The sequence below is a fragment of the Thalassophryne amazonica genome, chromosome 14 (genome assembly GCF_902500255.1).
Source record: "Thalassophryne amazonica chromosome 14, fThaAma1.1, whole genome shotgun sequence".
Lineage (NCBI taxonomy): Eukaryota > Metazoa > Chordata > Actinopteri > Batrachoidiformes > Batrachoididae > Thalassophryne > Thalassophryne amazonica.
Genome location: NC_047116.1, coordinates 84,591,575 through 84,606,742, shown reverse-complemented (window position 1 = coordinate 84,606,742; position 15,168 = coordinate 84,591,575). Strand labels below are relative to the sequence as shown.

The 15,168-nt window shown below is 38.3% G+C and overlaps 1 protein-coding gene across 1 annotated transcript; it reads left to right on the top strand.

The window, feature by feature from the left end:
* Nucleotides 1-16: 16 nt before the first annotated feature.
* LOC117524223 lies at nucleotides 17-4,580 on the top strand. Its single transcript, XM_034185994.1, has 2 exons — nucleotides 17-281; nucleotides 1,162-4,580. Exons 1-2 carry the CDS (start codon nucleotides 59-61, stop codon nucleotides 1,605-1,607), a joined length of 669 nt encoding a protein of 222 aa, XP_034041885.1. The 5' UTR covers nucleotides 17-58; the 3' UTR covers nucleotides 1,608-4,580.
* The last annotated feature ends 10,588 nt before the right edge of the window (nucleotides 4,581-15,168 follow it).

Here is a 15,168-nt window from a genome sequence, read left to right as displayed (position 1 = left end):
CCTTGTTGGGGGACAAACAAGAGGCGCACACTAGCTGGCTGCAGATATTTGCGATAAAATGCCGAGTTTTTGTGGTATAATCGGCTGTAGTAATCGTAAGAACAGGGAAACTAATCACAGTTTCTTCAGGTTACCGGCAATTATCGAGCATCAAGGAGAAAATACGCGAGAACTGTCTTCAAAGAGGCGAGCAATCTGGCTAGCACGGATAGCTAGAAGTGACCTTACATCCGAGTCCAGTTTAGCCAATCTACGGATCTGTTCGGATCATTTCATTAAAGGTCAGTCTCCCTATTTAACTAGTGTGTTTCATGTACAGTGTTTATTTCACTTATAAATCCTAGAATATGCAAACTTGTCATATCTACATGCAGTTGAGTAACCACACTGCGTATGTGCGTGTGCTTTTAGTGTTTGGTGCGCGCTTTTTTTTCCGAGTGATTTTCAACTTTTCTTTGTAACTTTTATCCTCCGCGCGTAAATTAGCTTGATATTCACTCTCTTCAACGCTTCTTTCTACATTGTCCGAGTGTTTGCTTGTCCTCCAACATGGCGGGGCGGGGCGGGGGGGGGGGGCGGTACCCAGTGACGTTTTGCACATAGGCCACATAGGGGTCATTGAACAAGTACATGGGGTCAAAATATAAAAATGCTCCAGTCATATTGAAAATTATACCAGATTATTTGTCTGATTGTAAAGATTACAAAAAGGTATAGTTTGGACTATCTACGACTGAATTCTATAGCATTATGGGGTAAAAACAAGAAGAATGGTGATAGTTCAGTTTCAGTTTGTACAGGGGTCAAAAATTAGAGTTGCTCCAATTTTGTTCAAAGGTGATGCAAATTATTGGTTAAGATAATAGAGCTTCAAAAAGGAATAGTTTTCCCCATTTATCATGTTTAGTTGTCACATTACGGGGTAACGTATGTCACATGTCGTAGAATTCAGTGGGCGTCAACATTATTTGACCTTTTACTTTAGAGATCAAGTATTCAACACAGTCAAAACTGTGCTTGTATCACCATGTGAAGTAAGGTTTCAGTTATTTGCTGCACTATTCATCATCAAGCCTCTGCACACCCAGAGAGAAGCTTGGCTGACAGGTTAGCATGAGCCGTCTTTTTCACTCAATTGATTCCATCTTCTTTCTTATTCAGGTAAACCAGCTGGGCTGTATTATCATACCCATCCGGACTGGGCACCATCAGTGAACTTAGGTCACAAGAAGGTACCGAGGCCTACACCAGTAACACTTTCGAGATATGACCGAGTGCAAAAGAGAACCCGAAAAAAGAAGGACATTGATGCTGCTACAAGCCTGCTTGATTTTAGCAATTCACTTCAAGCACAAGACACAAGCCTGCCTGATTTGAGCGAGTCATTACGGGTAAAGTCTGAAGAACCAAACATGATGTGCAGCCTCTTAGAAGACTTTATTGAACTGGAAACTGGTGTTGGATCACAGACTGACCTAACTGGAGAAATGATTGATAAAATGTTCACAGAAATAAAGAATCTAACATGTGAAAAAAATGAGCTTAAAGAGAGACTTTCAAAAGCCACCATTTCTGAAAACCCTCTTTCCAAGGTGATGATCGTGTGAAATTCTATACTGAGCTGCCAAATTTTGCATTGTTAATGCTTATTTATATTCTTGTGCAGCCCCACATTAATGTTAGTCATCAAAGTTCATTGACCAAATTTCAACATTTGATATTGACTTTAATGAAACTTAGATTCAATGTACCCATCCAGGAATTACCTTACGGATTCTGTGTATCATTGTCAACTGTGTCACGTGTGTTCACCTCGACTGTCAATATTCTGTTTAAACATTTGAAGTTTTTGGTGAAATGGCCAACACGTGAGGAACTTAGATTGACTATGCCAATGGAGTTCAGGGTGCATTTTGGCACCAAAATTGCTGTCATCATAGACTGCTTCGAGGTCGTCATCGACCATCCATCAAATTGGTTAGCAAGATGCAAAACCTGGTCCAATTACAAGCATCACAACACCATAAAGTTCCTGATAGGTATCTGCCCACAAGGTGAAATATCATACATATCAAAGGCCTGGGGTGGAAGGTCCAGTGATAAATATATAACAGAATACTCTGGATTTTTGGATAATATTTTGCTTGGGGATGTCAGTCTGCCTGACAGAGGTTTTGACATTAATGAATCGGTGGGTCTTATGTGTGCAGAGGTTAAATGACCGTCTTTTATGAAAGGTTGGAAGCGGTTATCTGTACATGATGTTGTATATACCCGAGAGATCGCATCTTTGAGGATACATGTTGAATGAGTCATCGGTTGTGTGAGATAGCGATGCACCATTTTGAGTGGACCAGTTCCAATTGATTACTCAATGACCAAATGCATTGAAGGTTTCACTTTGATGGACAAAATAGCCAGAGTATGCTGTGCCTTGTATAATGCATGTGATACCGTTGTTCCATCAGAGACTGAACTTAGCTAGCACACTGGGGCCAAAATTTACTTTGAACTTTTGAAAAAGTTCAGAAAGTTGGACCGAAATGGAAACGTATTACCAACATCCCTCTTTCTAGATAACCCACATAATATATTTTGCATTATTAGCACAGCACTATGGCTAAAGGCGTACAAGAGAACCCATATTGTTCATGGAAAAAGCTCCATTGCCATGTTTTGGGATAAGTATGCACGGGTAATGGAAATTCGTACGCCTTCTTGATTTGTACAGCTAGAAGTAAATGTCTCTACAATCACATTCCCATGTGGATTTTGGTTCTGACTATCACAGAAATCTAAACAGCTTTCATATTTTTAACTATGAGCCAAAATTAGAAAAATATTCCCATCCAAGTTGGGTTTTATGGGCTATACATATCAAGATGGTGTATGAATCATACTTACCTGAGACATTTCAAACATTTCTACATTTTAATTATTTCAATTCACATGGAAAAAAAAATCTCTTTGAAATTTGCACAGCTAGCTTGGGCACCTTAATCACGTGCCCAAGTTGTGCAAATTCCATAAGAATTGCTCTTCATTTCAAATTTATTAGACTTTGAAGCAGAATTTTTGATTTTGCACTTAGTACCATTTGGCTCCAAGCCCTCGATATACAGTATAAGGGTAGATAATTGATGAGTCAGTAAGCAGTATGATGTTTGTTTAAAAAAAAAAAAAATTAGCAATGTTAAGTTTAATTGTTCAAACCACTGCAAGCTCTGATTACAGGAGTAGACAGTGTATTTGGTGTCGCATCTTGTGAATGCGTGCAGGCTGGGTAAGGCTTCACATATCAGAGGTATACAGTATCGTATACCTCTGTACCTGTATACCGTCGTATACAGCAGGTATACATATCGACTATACAGCATCTTTTATCAGAAAGGCAAAGTGGAAACCATACGAATTGATGGCAAGAAAAGAGAAGTATGTGCAGGCTATGTGTGCACTGGGAAAGGCAGACATAATCAACTTGGATGTTGCTGCTACTCTAGAAGAGTATGTCTGTGCAATGTATGGCATGAAAGATGTCAGCCGAATCAGTGATGCTAGATTTCACTTGTTCAAGAAGCTGTATGCCCCCATGAAGCAGGCCAAGCCACTTGAGAAAATACGGTCTTCAGATCCATGCTGCTTACCACCTTGCAGAGCTGTTCTACAGGAAAAGCTTAAACGTACCAATTACGTAGCCTTTATGTGGAAGAATGCTCGAAAGTCACAACCAGTGGAATTTGTTCCTGTTGGTCATGGTTGGAAGATAGATGAAAACAACAGGTTAGGGATTGTATGGTTTGAATGCCCCCAAATGCCAGATGCCTTGTCACTGCAAGATGTGGAGGCTGATGTCGATGATGAGGATGATAACGAAGATGATGAAATGTTGATGCAAAATGCATCTTCTGATGAAGAGGCGTCAGAGGAAGAATATGACTATGATACCAGACTATGTTAAAGGTGAACTCCACACGGCAGTGCTATATGCATTACCTGGCGACTTTGTTGTGAAAAGTCTGGGATATTGCTACGGGCTTTTATAGCCATTCAAACTAGAAGTACAATGTTAGAAAAAACAAGTTGGTAGTGTATGGGTAACTCCGGTGTACTTCAGATGTGAGTTACATTTGTAGATCTGGCATTAAGCTTGATCAATCTCTTGAAAATGTTTATACATACTAGTATTACTTGTGAGGCACTTGACCTTGTGACCTCTACCACCAAATATGTTTATTAGCAATGGTCTAATGTCAAGAAAGGTTGTCAATTCAGGGATGCCTTAAAGACAGTGAGCTGGTTCTGTTAATGTGAAAACAATGTTGTAATGTATTTTCCATTCCCAATGCATCAGCTTCAGTTTTCTATGCAACGTATGTTATAATGTACAGCGCAATTACCATACTTTTGTATTTTTGGTGGAAACCAAACTATTCTAAATTTCTACCTTGATGTCTGGTCTCTATAAAAAAAATAACATTTGTAAATATTCATGAGAATTTCCATTCAAAATCTGGCCAAAACAAAATATGAGTGAAAATTTTGGGCCGGCAGTCTGTCAGGTGACCTTTTGACCCCTACTGACCTCCAAAGTAGTATTTTGAATAAAAGTCTACATTAAAACAAACATTTTGGTGTATAGAACTTTTTTTCTAGCCCTAATACTTCTGGCGATATTGAGGTTTTAATTTGCCCTACCCCATTATTTTTCGATAAATGCGAGTGCAGGAAAATAACAAACGGTTAATTCCTACTATATGCCCCGGCTGGGACACGCAAGCAGTCCTGTTTTGAATGTGCCTAAGTTCCTCTTTTCAAAAAATACCCATTAAACAACCTGTCATTCTACGCAATTAAATGGCCCCTGGCTCTATAACCAGAACGGGCGCGATGCGAGCAACTGCAGCGACAGGTTGCCATGTAATCCCTATGTAAGGACGCGTTTTGGCGGCAAGTCACGCAGCGCGACGCGATGGACGTGAATGAAGCGACGTGAGTGAAGTGATTGAGCGATTGGCGCATTTGTGGCGCGATATTGCGTCGCATCACGTCGCGTTGCCCTCCTCCCCAAGTTCAAAAATCTGAACTTTTTTGTCTCGTCGCGCCGCAATGACCAATCAGGGACTGAATATGTAGTGATGTGGAGATGTTTGGAGTTTGACTGAAGATGTGAACATGTCCTGTCTCTGGTAGCAGCCTGTGAGCAGGACTTATGTCTCTTTTGACCTTTATTTCACAATTATGACAGAGTTTTGGAGCGAGCAGCAGCCCCACAGCAGCGGGGGTGGAGTTTTTTTATTTTACATGCGCGAGCGAATCGTCCGTGGAGGTTATTTTACTTATTAACTACACAGATGTATAATAAAACAAATGGTGACTGGTTTCTAAACACAATTATGACAGTTTTTTGGGGGGAAGAGCGAGCTGCAGCAAACAGTGGAGTTTTTTTTTTTTTTTTTATTGTTTACATGTGCGTGCGTGAACGGGACAGGAGGTCCTCAAATTCGGTCTTGCAGAGGAGGAAAGACTGCTGAAAGCAGCCGTCATCCAGACGCAGCTTCTGCAGCAAATAATGATACTCTCTGTATTGGGAGCTTTCCACAACAACTCGCTCCGTGTGATCAAGGTCCGTCATGTTAACTTGACTGACAACCGGAACCGGCGAGCGGAATGGAAGCTCCTCCTATTTGATGACGCACTGGGGCGAATTTTCGCAGCAAAAGCAGAGCGACACACCGGGTGAAGGAGGCACGTTCGTCGCCACTCGACCCTTGCGAATTTGTAGCGTCTGATCGCGCCCGGTGTGAACGCGGCATAGCAACTTTCAGCACAAGCTGACAGTTGCTACAAGAACTACTCCTCACAGACCCATCGAGTTACCATTCATTTTGCTGGAAATTTTGAGAAATTCAAATCTGGCATCAGATTGGTTAACAGGTTAAGATTAGGTTAATCCATGACGCTTAACCGGTTATGAAAATTTCTAATCGTCAGAGCCTTAGCATGAATGGAGACACACTTTATTTTCTTGTTTCCACATTTTGCTCTTGTCAATTCACAAGTTTGAAATCATCAGGCGATTACACATTATGCTTCATGTTTTGTATAATTAAAGGTTTTCAATGAAAATGTGACGTTTTCTTTTGATCAGATGGATCCATGAAACTTATCACTGTGATATGCACCTTCATATTATGAACTTTGCTCAAAAGCTGGAGTTGATTAAATATAGACATAAATCAACCTGTTGTCTGTATCACTGCATATCTGGCAGGTCTTGTGATGCCTACTTGACATGCAATGACACTCGTAATCATTTCGACTCTTTCACCGCGGGAGGTGTAAATTTGTGCCCAAGTGCTATCTTAAACTCTTACATCAAACTTCAATTTGTATCAACATTTTTGGTTGAAAGAACTACAAACATGGTGGCTCTACGACCAATATTTCTTGTGTTACTGCCACCTCAAGCCTTGGGTACAGATGTAGCCAGAGGTTCAGGAGCTGGGAACTCAAAGATATGCTGATCTCTATTTTATATATAAACTCTGTGGTGAAAGACAACAACAGGTGGCTGACTTCCTGCAATCTAAAGGTATTCAAATGGACTGTAATAACATTGAAGCGTGCCACCCCCTGCCCAGGAGAGAGGATGGAGACAAGCGAGCAGTTATAATGAGGTTTGTCAACAGAAAACATAAAATGGCATCGTTAAAACGGACGGAAACTTAAAGGAACAAATGTATTCATCAATGAACATCTGACCAAAAGAAACGCAGACATCACCAGGAAAGCTCGTTTCTTAAAAAAAAGCAGGGAAAAATTCAACAGACATGGACATCCAACTGCAAAACATTTATCAAATTGAATGGAACACCCGTACAAGCGAAGGTTATGGTAATCAGGAACATCGAGGATCTGGACAAATACGACCAATAAGGTATGAGGACACAAACACATCACAACACCATGACACAGACCAGAGGAACCTATTCATCTACTACATCATCTACATCTGGAGACAAGAAGGATATAACTCAAAGGATTGCTGATCATGGAAAACTAGAACTGAGAACATTTAAATACACAGACCACAATGTACTGGACTTGGAGCACGATATAGACCCGGACAATAATTTCTTCTCAAATATCAATGACAGTTGTTGCTATTATACAGATGAACAGTTTAATCGGATCATTAAAACGGATAACAAATTATCAATAATCCATTTCAACAGCAGAAGTCTATATGCAAACTTTAACAACATTAAAGAATATTTAAGTCAATTTAAAAAAAATATTTAACATAATTGCTATATCAGAAACATGGATCAATGAAGATAAAGGAATGGATTTTGAACTGGATGGATATTAATTTAATTGTGTAAACAGAATAAGAGTGGAGGAGGAGTGGCTGTGTATGTGGATAAGAACATGGATTATAAAATAGACAATATGACAACTGTGATTGATAACTTATTAGAATGTATAACTATTGAAATATGTGAAGAAAAAAGCAAAAATGTATTAGTCAGCTGTATATATAGAGCACCAGGATCTAGTATTGAAACATTCACTGACTGTATGGGAAAAATGTTATCAAAAACTAATCAAAAAACTGTTCATTCGTGGTGACTTAAATATTGATCTGCTCAATCCAAATAAGCATAAAATAACAGATGAATTTATCAGTATAATGTACAATATGAGTTTATATCCAAAAATCACCAGGCCAAGCAGAATTACATCCCATAGTGCCACCTTAATTGATAATATATTCAGCAATGATATTGAGAATAACACTGTGAGTGGATTATTAATCAATGACATTAGTGATCATCTACCAGTTTTCATCGTTTATAATAGAAACCATCGGCGGAATCAGCCAGAGGAGAAAATAAAATACAGGCGAGTGCGGACAGAGGAAAACATGAACACACTAAAGAAGGATTTACAGGAGCAAAACTGGGAAAAGGTATACAGTGAAAGTGATGTTGATAGTGCATATGAAACTTTTTTACAAATACTTACATCATTATATGATAAAAATTGTCCAATTAAACAAGACTACAGAAAACAAAAAATCCAAGATCGACCATGGATGACGAAAGGGTTACGAAATGCATGTAATAAGAAAAATACACTGTATAGAGAATTCATAAAACTAAAGACTAAAGAGGCAGAAAATAGATATAAGAAATACAAAAATAGATTAACTAATATTATACGGGTATGTAGGAAGGAATATTATAGTAACATATATAATAACAAAAACAATATTAAAGGAATATGGGATATATTAAATAGCATTATCAAAAATGGTAATAAACAGTTACCCTCAGTATTTCATTGATAATAATGTCAAGAAGGAAAATAAGGATGAGGTAGTCAACGGTTTTAATAATTTTTTTGTAAATATTGGACCAAGCTTGGCAGAAAAAATTCCCAATTCCCAACCTGAGGATTGGGATAATAATCTCATAGAAAGAAATCCCTGTTCAATGTTCCTCACAGCAGTGGATGGAAAAGAAATTATAGACATTGTGAATAATTGTAAATATAAAGCATCTACCGATTTAAATGAAATTGATATGTTGGTGGTAAAACAGGTCATTGAATGGATTGTAGAACCATTAACATACATCTGTAACTTATCATTTCAAACCGGTAAATTTCCCAATCAAATGAAAATAGCTAAGGTTGTGCCACTGTATAAGACTGGGGATAGACACCACTTCACAAATTATAGACCTGTTTCTTTGCTTCCACAATTTTCCAAATTATTAGAAAAGTTATTCAATAATAGATTAGACAAATTCATAAATAAACATAAATTACTTACTGATAGTCAATATGGATTCAGAGCACATAGTTCAACATCACTTGCATTAATAGAATCAGTTGAGATTACAAACGCCATAGACCACAAATTACATTCAGTTGGAATATTTATAGACCTTAAAAAGGCTTTTGATACAATCAATCATGACATATTAATCAGTAAACTTGAACAGTATAGGATTGGGGGTTGGTGTTGCACTGGGTGAGAAGCTACTTAAGTTACAGAAAACAGTTTGTGAAGTTGGGGGAATATACATCATCATGCTTGGACAATGCTTGTGGCGTCCCACAGGGGTCAGTATTGGGTCCAAAACTGTTTCTAATTTATATAAATGATATTGTCAATGTTTCCAAAATATTAAAATTAGTATTATTTGCAGATGACACAAACATTTTTTGTTCAGGGGGGGATTTGCAGGAGTTACTGAGGAGGATCAGTATAGAAATGGGAAAATTGAAAATATGGTTTGACAGAAACAAATTATCATTAAACTTAAGTAAAACAAAATACATGTTATTTGGCTATTGTAATACAGACATACAGGTTCAGTTACAAGTTGAGGGCGTAGATATTGAAAGGGTACATGAAAATAAGTCTCTGGGGGTGATAATAGATGATAAGATAAACTGGAAGACTCATATAAAACATATACAAAGTAAACTGTCAAGAAGCATTTCAGTTCTAAACAAAGCGAAACATATTCTGGACCACAACTCACTCCACATTCTTTACTTTTCACTGGTTTTACCATATTTACAGTACTGTGCAGAGGTATGGGGTAATACTTATAAAGGTACAACACAATCACTATCAGTAATGCAGAAAAGAGCTATAAGAATTATTCATAATACTGGCTATAGAGATCATACAAATCCACTATTTTTACAATCCAAATTCTTAAAATTCACAGACTTGGTTCATTTTCAAACAGTACAAATCGTGTATAAAGCAATAAACAATTTACTTCCAGCAAATATTAAAAATATGTTTTTTAACAGATCAGGGAATTACAGTCTGAGGGGGAAATTTAATTTAAAGCATCAGTGGGCACGAACAATATTAAAAGGTTTCTGTATTTCTGTCTGTGGGGTGAGGATGTGGAACAGATTGGGAGTGGGGCTCAAGCAATGTCCAAGCATGAACCAGTTCAAACAGCGGTACAAAAATATGTTTTTTTCTAGGTATAGGGAGGAGGAAGGGTAATGAGGGTTAGGGTGTTTTTGTTTTTTGCTTCGGCTTGTAAATATATAGTATTTTGTATGTAAGTAGGTATGTGTAGGTGTATATTTATGTTTGTGTATATATATATATGTGTATATGTGTGTATGTATGTATGTATATACACTCAACAAAAATATAAACGCAACACTTTTGGTTTTGCTCCCATTTTGTATGAGATGAACTCAAAGATCTAAAACTTTTTCCACATACACAATATCACCATTTCCCTCAAATATTGTTCACAAACCAGTCTAAATCTGTGATAGTGAGCACTTCTCCTTTGCTGAGATAATCCATCCCACCTCACAGGTGTGCCATATCAATATGCTGATTAGACACCATGATTAGTGCACAGATGTGCCTTAGACTGCCCACAATAAAAGGCCACTCTGAAAGATGCAGTTTTGTTTTATTGGGGGGGGATACCAGTCAGTATCTGGTGTGACCACCATTTGCCTCATGCAGTGCAACACATCTCCTTCGCATAGAGTTGATCAGGTTGTCAATTGTGGCCTGTGGAATGTTGGTCCACTACTCTTCAATGGCTGTGCGAAGTTGCTGGATATTGACAGGAACTGGTACATGCTGTCGTATACGCCGGTCCAGAGCATCCCAAACATGCTCAATGGGTGACATGTCCGGTGAGTATGCCGGCCATGCAAGAACTGGGACATTTTCAGCTTCCAAGAATTGTGTACAGATCCTTGCAACATGGGGCCGTGCATTATCCTGCTGCAACATGAGGTGATGTTCTTGGATGAATGGCACAACAATGGGCCTCAAGATCTCGTCACGGTATCTCTGTGCGTTCAAAATGCCATCAATAAAATGCACCTGTGTTCTTCATCCATAACAGACGCCTGCCCATACCATAACCCCACCGCCACCATGGGCCACTCGATCCACAACATTGACATCAGAAAACCGCTCACCCACACGACGCCACACACGCTGTCTGCCATCTGCCCTGGACAGTGTGAACCGGGATTCATCCGTGAAGAGAACACCTCTCCAACGTGCCAAACGCCAGCGAATGTGAGCATTTGCCCACTCAAGTCGGTTAGGACGATGAACTGGAGTCAGGTCGAGACCCCGATGAGGACGACGAGCATGTAGATGAGCTTCCCTGAGACGGTTTCTGACAGTTTGTGCAGAAATTCTTTGGTTATGCAAACCGATTGTTTCAGCAGCTGTCTGAGTGGCTGGTCTCAGACGATCTTGGAGGTGAACATGCTGGATGTGGAGGTCCTGGACTGGTGTGGTTACACGTGGTCTGCGGTTGTGAGGCTGGTTGGATGTACTGCCAGATTCTCTGAAATGCCTTTGGAGACGTGTTATGGTAGAGAAATGAACATTCAATACATGAGCAACAGCTCTGGTTGACATTCCTGCTGTCAGCATGCCAATTACACGCTCCCTCAAATCTTGCGACATCTGTGGCATTGTGCTGTGTGATAAAACTGCACCTTTCAGAGTGGCCTTTTATTGTGGGCAGTCTAAGGCACACCTGTGCACTAATCATGGTGTCTAATCAGCATCTTGATATGGCACACCTGTGAGGTGGGATGGATTATCTCAGCAAAGGAGAAGTGCTCACTAGCACAGATTTAGACTGGTTTGTGAACAATATTTGAGGGAAATGGTGATATTGTGTATGTGGAAAAAGTTTTAGATCTTTGAGTTCATCTCATACAAAATAGGAGCAAAACCAAAAGTGTTGAGTTTATATATATATATATACATATATATATATATATATATATATATATATATATACACATACATACATAATTGGAGCCAAGTTTTGACTTTAGCCTTTGACCTTTTTTTTTTTTTTTTTTCATCTATTTTTGTCCAAATCTAGTCTCTGTCCTTGGTTGATCCTCAGTCGCTTCATCCACATCAGGTTTTGTTCGCAGTCACACCGGATCAGAAGCGGCACTCTGTGAAGATGTATGTGTGAAAAAATGGCTTCTTATGAGGAAGCGTTCGTCTGTTGGACCTGAACCTACAAATTTATTGTTCTTTGGCTCAGACCTCACTCACTTAACAAGTTTCATGAAAAGGTGTCGGTAATACATATTTGCGTAATCGTGGTGACAAGCCAACAGATGTGAAAACCACACGTGTTGTCTGCTTGTTGTCTTGTTACCGTATGAGTCATTTTTATTGGCAGCACTGTTCATCTTCATCATGTGATTTCCTTTAGCATGACTCAGTGGATACAGATAAAGTACACACAGATGGGATTTGTGGTTTTGGTTTCTAAACTGCGTAACACTGCCAATTTTTAACAAGCTGTAATGATGTAAACAGTGAACATTAGTTTGTGTTAACAGCATTGTCATTTGACTCAAAGATCATTAAAACCTGTTTGTTAAACTTAATACTTGTTCTAAAAGTGTCACCACACTTAGTCCAAATAAGGTCTTACAGGAAAAAAGGGCCAATGTACAGAAAAAATTTGGGCACAAAGAGGACATAAGTTGTTTGATGGTTTGACCTACAGTTACACAGCTGCTGCCTCCATTCATGATGCTTATTTGAGCAGACAGAAAAAATAATTTGGAAATGTGTTTCTGGAGATAAAGGAGTTTCTCAGTTGCCATAGCTAAATTTATGTCTTTATCTGTAATTCTGTTCTGTGGTGTGCCACAAGGTTCCATTTTGGGACCTATTTTAAGTCATATTAGCTCCTATTTGGACATATTTTGAGTACATTTGAAAATGTTGCCTATCATTGTTATGCAGATGATATCCAGCTGTATATCTCATTTGCACCTCAGAGTGTTGTTAAGCAAACTGTCAGTGTCATAAAGAACTTAATGGCTGCTAATGATCTGTCACTTAATACAGCAAAAAGTGACGTTCTGAAGAAAAGTTCTTGTTTGTCCACCAGGTAACTTCATTCCCACAGTGATTAAGAACCTTGGCTCTCTGTCATCATCTGTTCACCCGTCAGAAAGCTGGGTTGTTACTTTTGACCAGGTTTTCAACTTTGGTACATGCTCGCAGTCTTGTGTAAACTTGCTTCTCCCATTTATGGAACATTTCCTGTCTGGAAACATTGTGTCTTAAGACAAGTTGGACATGATTATCCATGCTTTTATTTCATCACATTCGGATTACTGTAATTCACTGTTAGGCTCAGTAAGTCTTCTTTGGATCGCTTACAAACAGTTCAGAATGCGGCTGCAAGGCTTTTTACAAGGTTCTCTGGAGGTCTCATGTGACACCCATTCTGTCATCTTTACACTGGGTCCTCATACAGTTTAGATTTCAGTTTAAAAACCTGAAGCACTGTGAATACTTTCCAGATGCACTGTATAATAATAATAATAATAATAATAATAATAAATCACTCTAAAAGCATGTGGAAGGTAGCTTTTTTTTATTAGCACAAAACATTAATGGTCACTTGGCTCCAAACACACATAAAACAGGCGCAAAAAAAAAAAAAAAAAAAAAAAAATTGTTAATCACAACGCAAATGAGTGGCACTTACGGTTTCCATTACAATTTCATCACAATGCAATTAATTAGGCCTGTATAATAAATAAACACATGGGTTTGTACTAAATACTGATGTATACGTGTGACAAATAAACACATGGGTTTGTACTAAATACTGATGTATATGTGTGACTGACTTGTTAATTTTAAGAACATTTCTTTGATAATAAAGAAGTAGATCACCGAGCAATTCTATTATTCTTTAAGATTTATTGGGGAAAAATACATTTTCAACACCATAAATTTAATAACAAAACAAAACACACACACCTAGCTGTAGTAAAATGTAACCAATCTCAATTTATATACATTATTTTTTTGCACACGGCACTGTTGAGTCATCTTTGCATAAAAAAAAAGAAGCACCAACTAAACTAGAAATTATGACTGAACACGATTTTGACATTGACCTCCATATGAAAAATCAAAGATGCCGTGCCAAGGTCAGCTGTTAAACTGTCGCACACACGCATGGATATACACACACACACACGAGATGTGAAAACACTAAGGCCGTTGCACCATGGTGCTTATCACATCTTTGTAGTTTACAGTACAACACCTGAGGAAAAACAACCTGATAGACCAAATTCCAGGCACACAAGACCCCCCCCCCCCACACACACACACACAGTTGAAGAGTGAAGAATTTTTTTTTTTAAAACAGTATGAGAGCACCAAAAAAAAAAAAAAAAAAAAAAAAAAAAAAAAAAAAAAAATTGTAGTTCTACTTTGAATACTAAATATTTCAGTAAGTCAAAATTCCCAAATCACTTGGCTTTTTGAAAAACACAGCTAACCCCCCCCCCCCCCCCCACTCCCTTTCCAAAAAAAATAAATAAATAAATAAAAAACACAGGATACAAATTCAGTCAGCTTCTATTTGAAGAATCGAAGCATCATAAATTGTCAATGTGGACACTGAAATGAAGATGAAAGCTCCAAAGCATTGATAAATCTCAAAAGTCTTACAACTGTTCCTGTGTCAATCTAAAAAAAAAAAAAAAAAAAAAAAAAAAAAAAAAATCACAAATACTAAAGACACGCCCTCAGGGGAAGTGACTCAGCACAAACACTGCCAATGGTTCTTCCAGCTGAGAGTTTATCGAGAAGAGTTTGAAATTAATTCCACTTGAAATGTTCTGATTTTAGGGGGTTGTTACAAAAGTCTGCACAAATGTCCCCAAAATGCTTTGATCGATTAATGCCACGAGTAAGTAAGTGGTTCTGGGTACTCGCTACCACTTCATAATGCACCTAAGTCAGGTCTGAGAGCATGCACGGCTGCACCCACGGCATCATGGAACCACCTCGGGTCCTGGACGGTAACCATCGAGACAGACAAGTGATCCAAAGTGATATTCTTTATAGCACACAAAAATAACACATACTGAAGCAGAAATAGTGTAGAATACATAGTCAAAAGAAATATTAGTATTTATGATTCAGACTAATGAATAATGATTGTTGTATAGCTGATGTCTGGTGTTTTATCAGCTGTATTAAACCCCAGGAAGCTGATGTCATTAGATCATGTGACTGCCATGGTTGGCAAGAAAAGATAGCTTGAATTATCACAACTCCCACATCATTGT

Coding starts and splice junctions, on each gene's coding strand:
- LOC117524223 (XM_034185994.1), top strand. CDS start 59: ATGCCGAGTTTTTGTGGTATAATCGGCTGTAGTAATCGTAAGAACAGG. Junction 282..1,161: donor TTCGGATCATTTCATTAAAG/GTCAGTCTCCCT, acceptor TTTCTTATTCAG/GTAAACCAGCTGGGCTGTAT.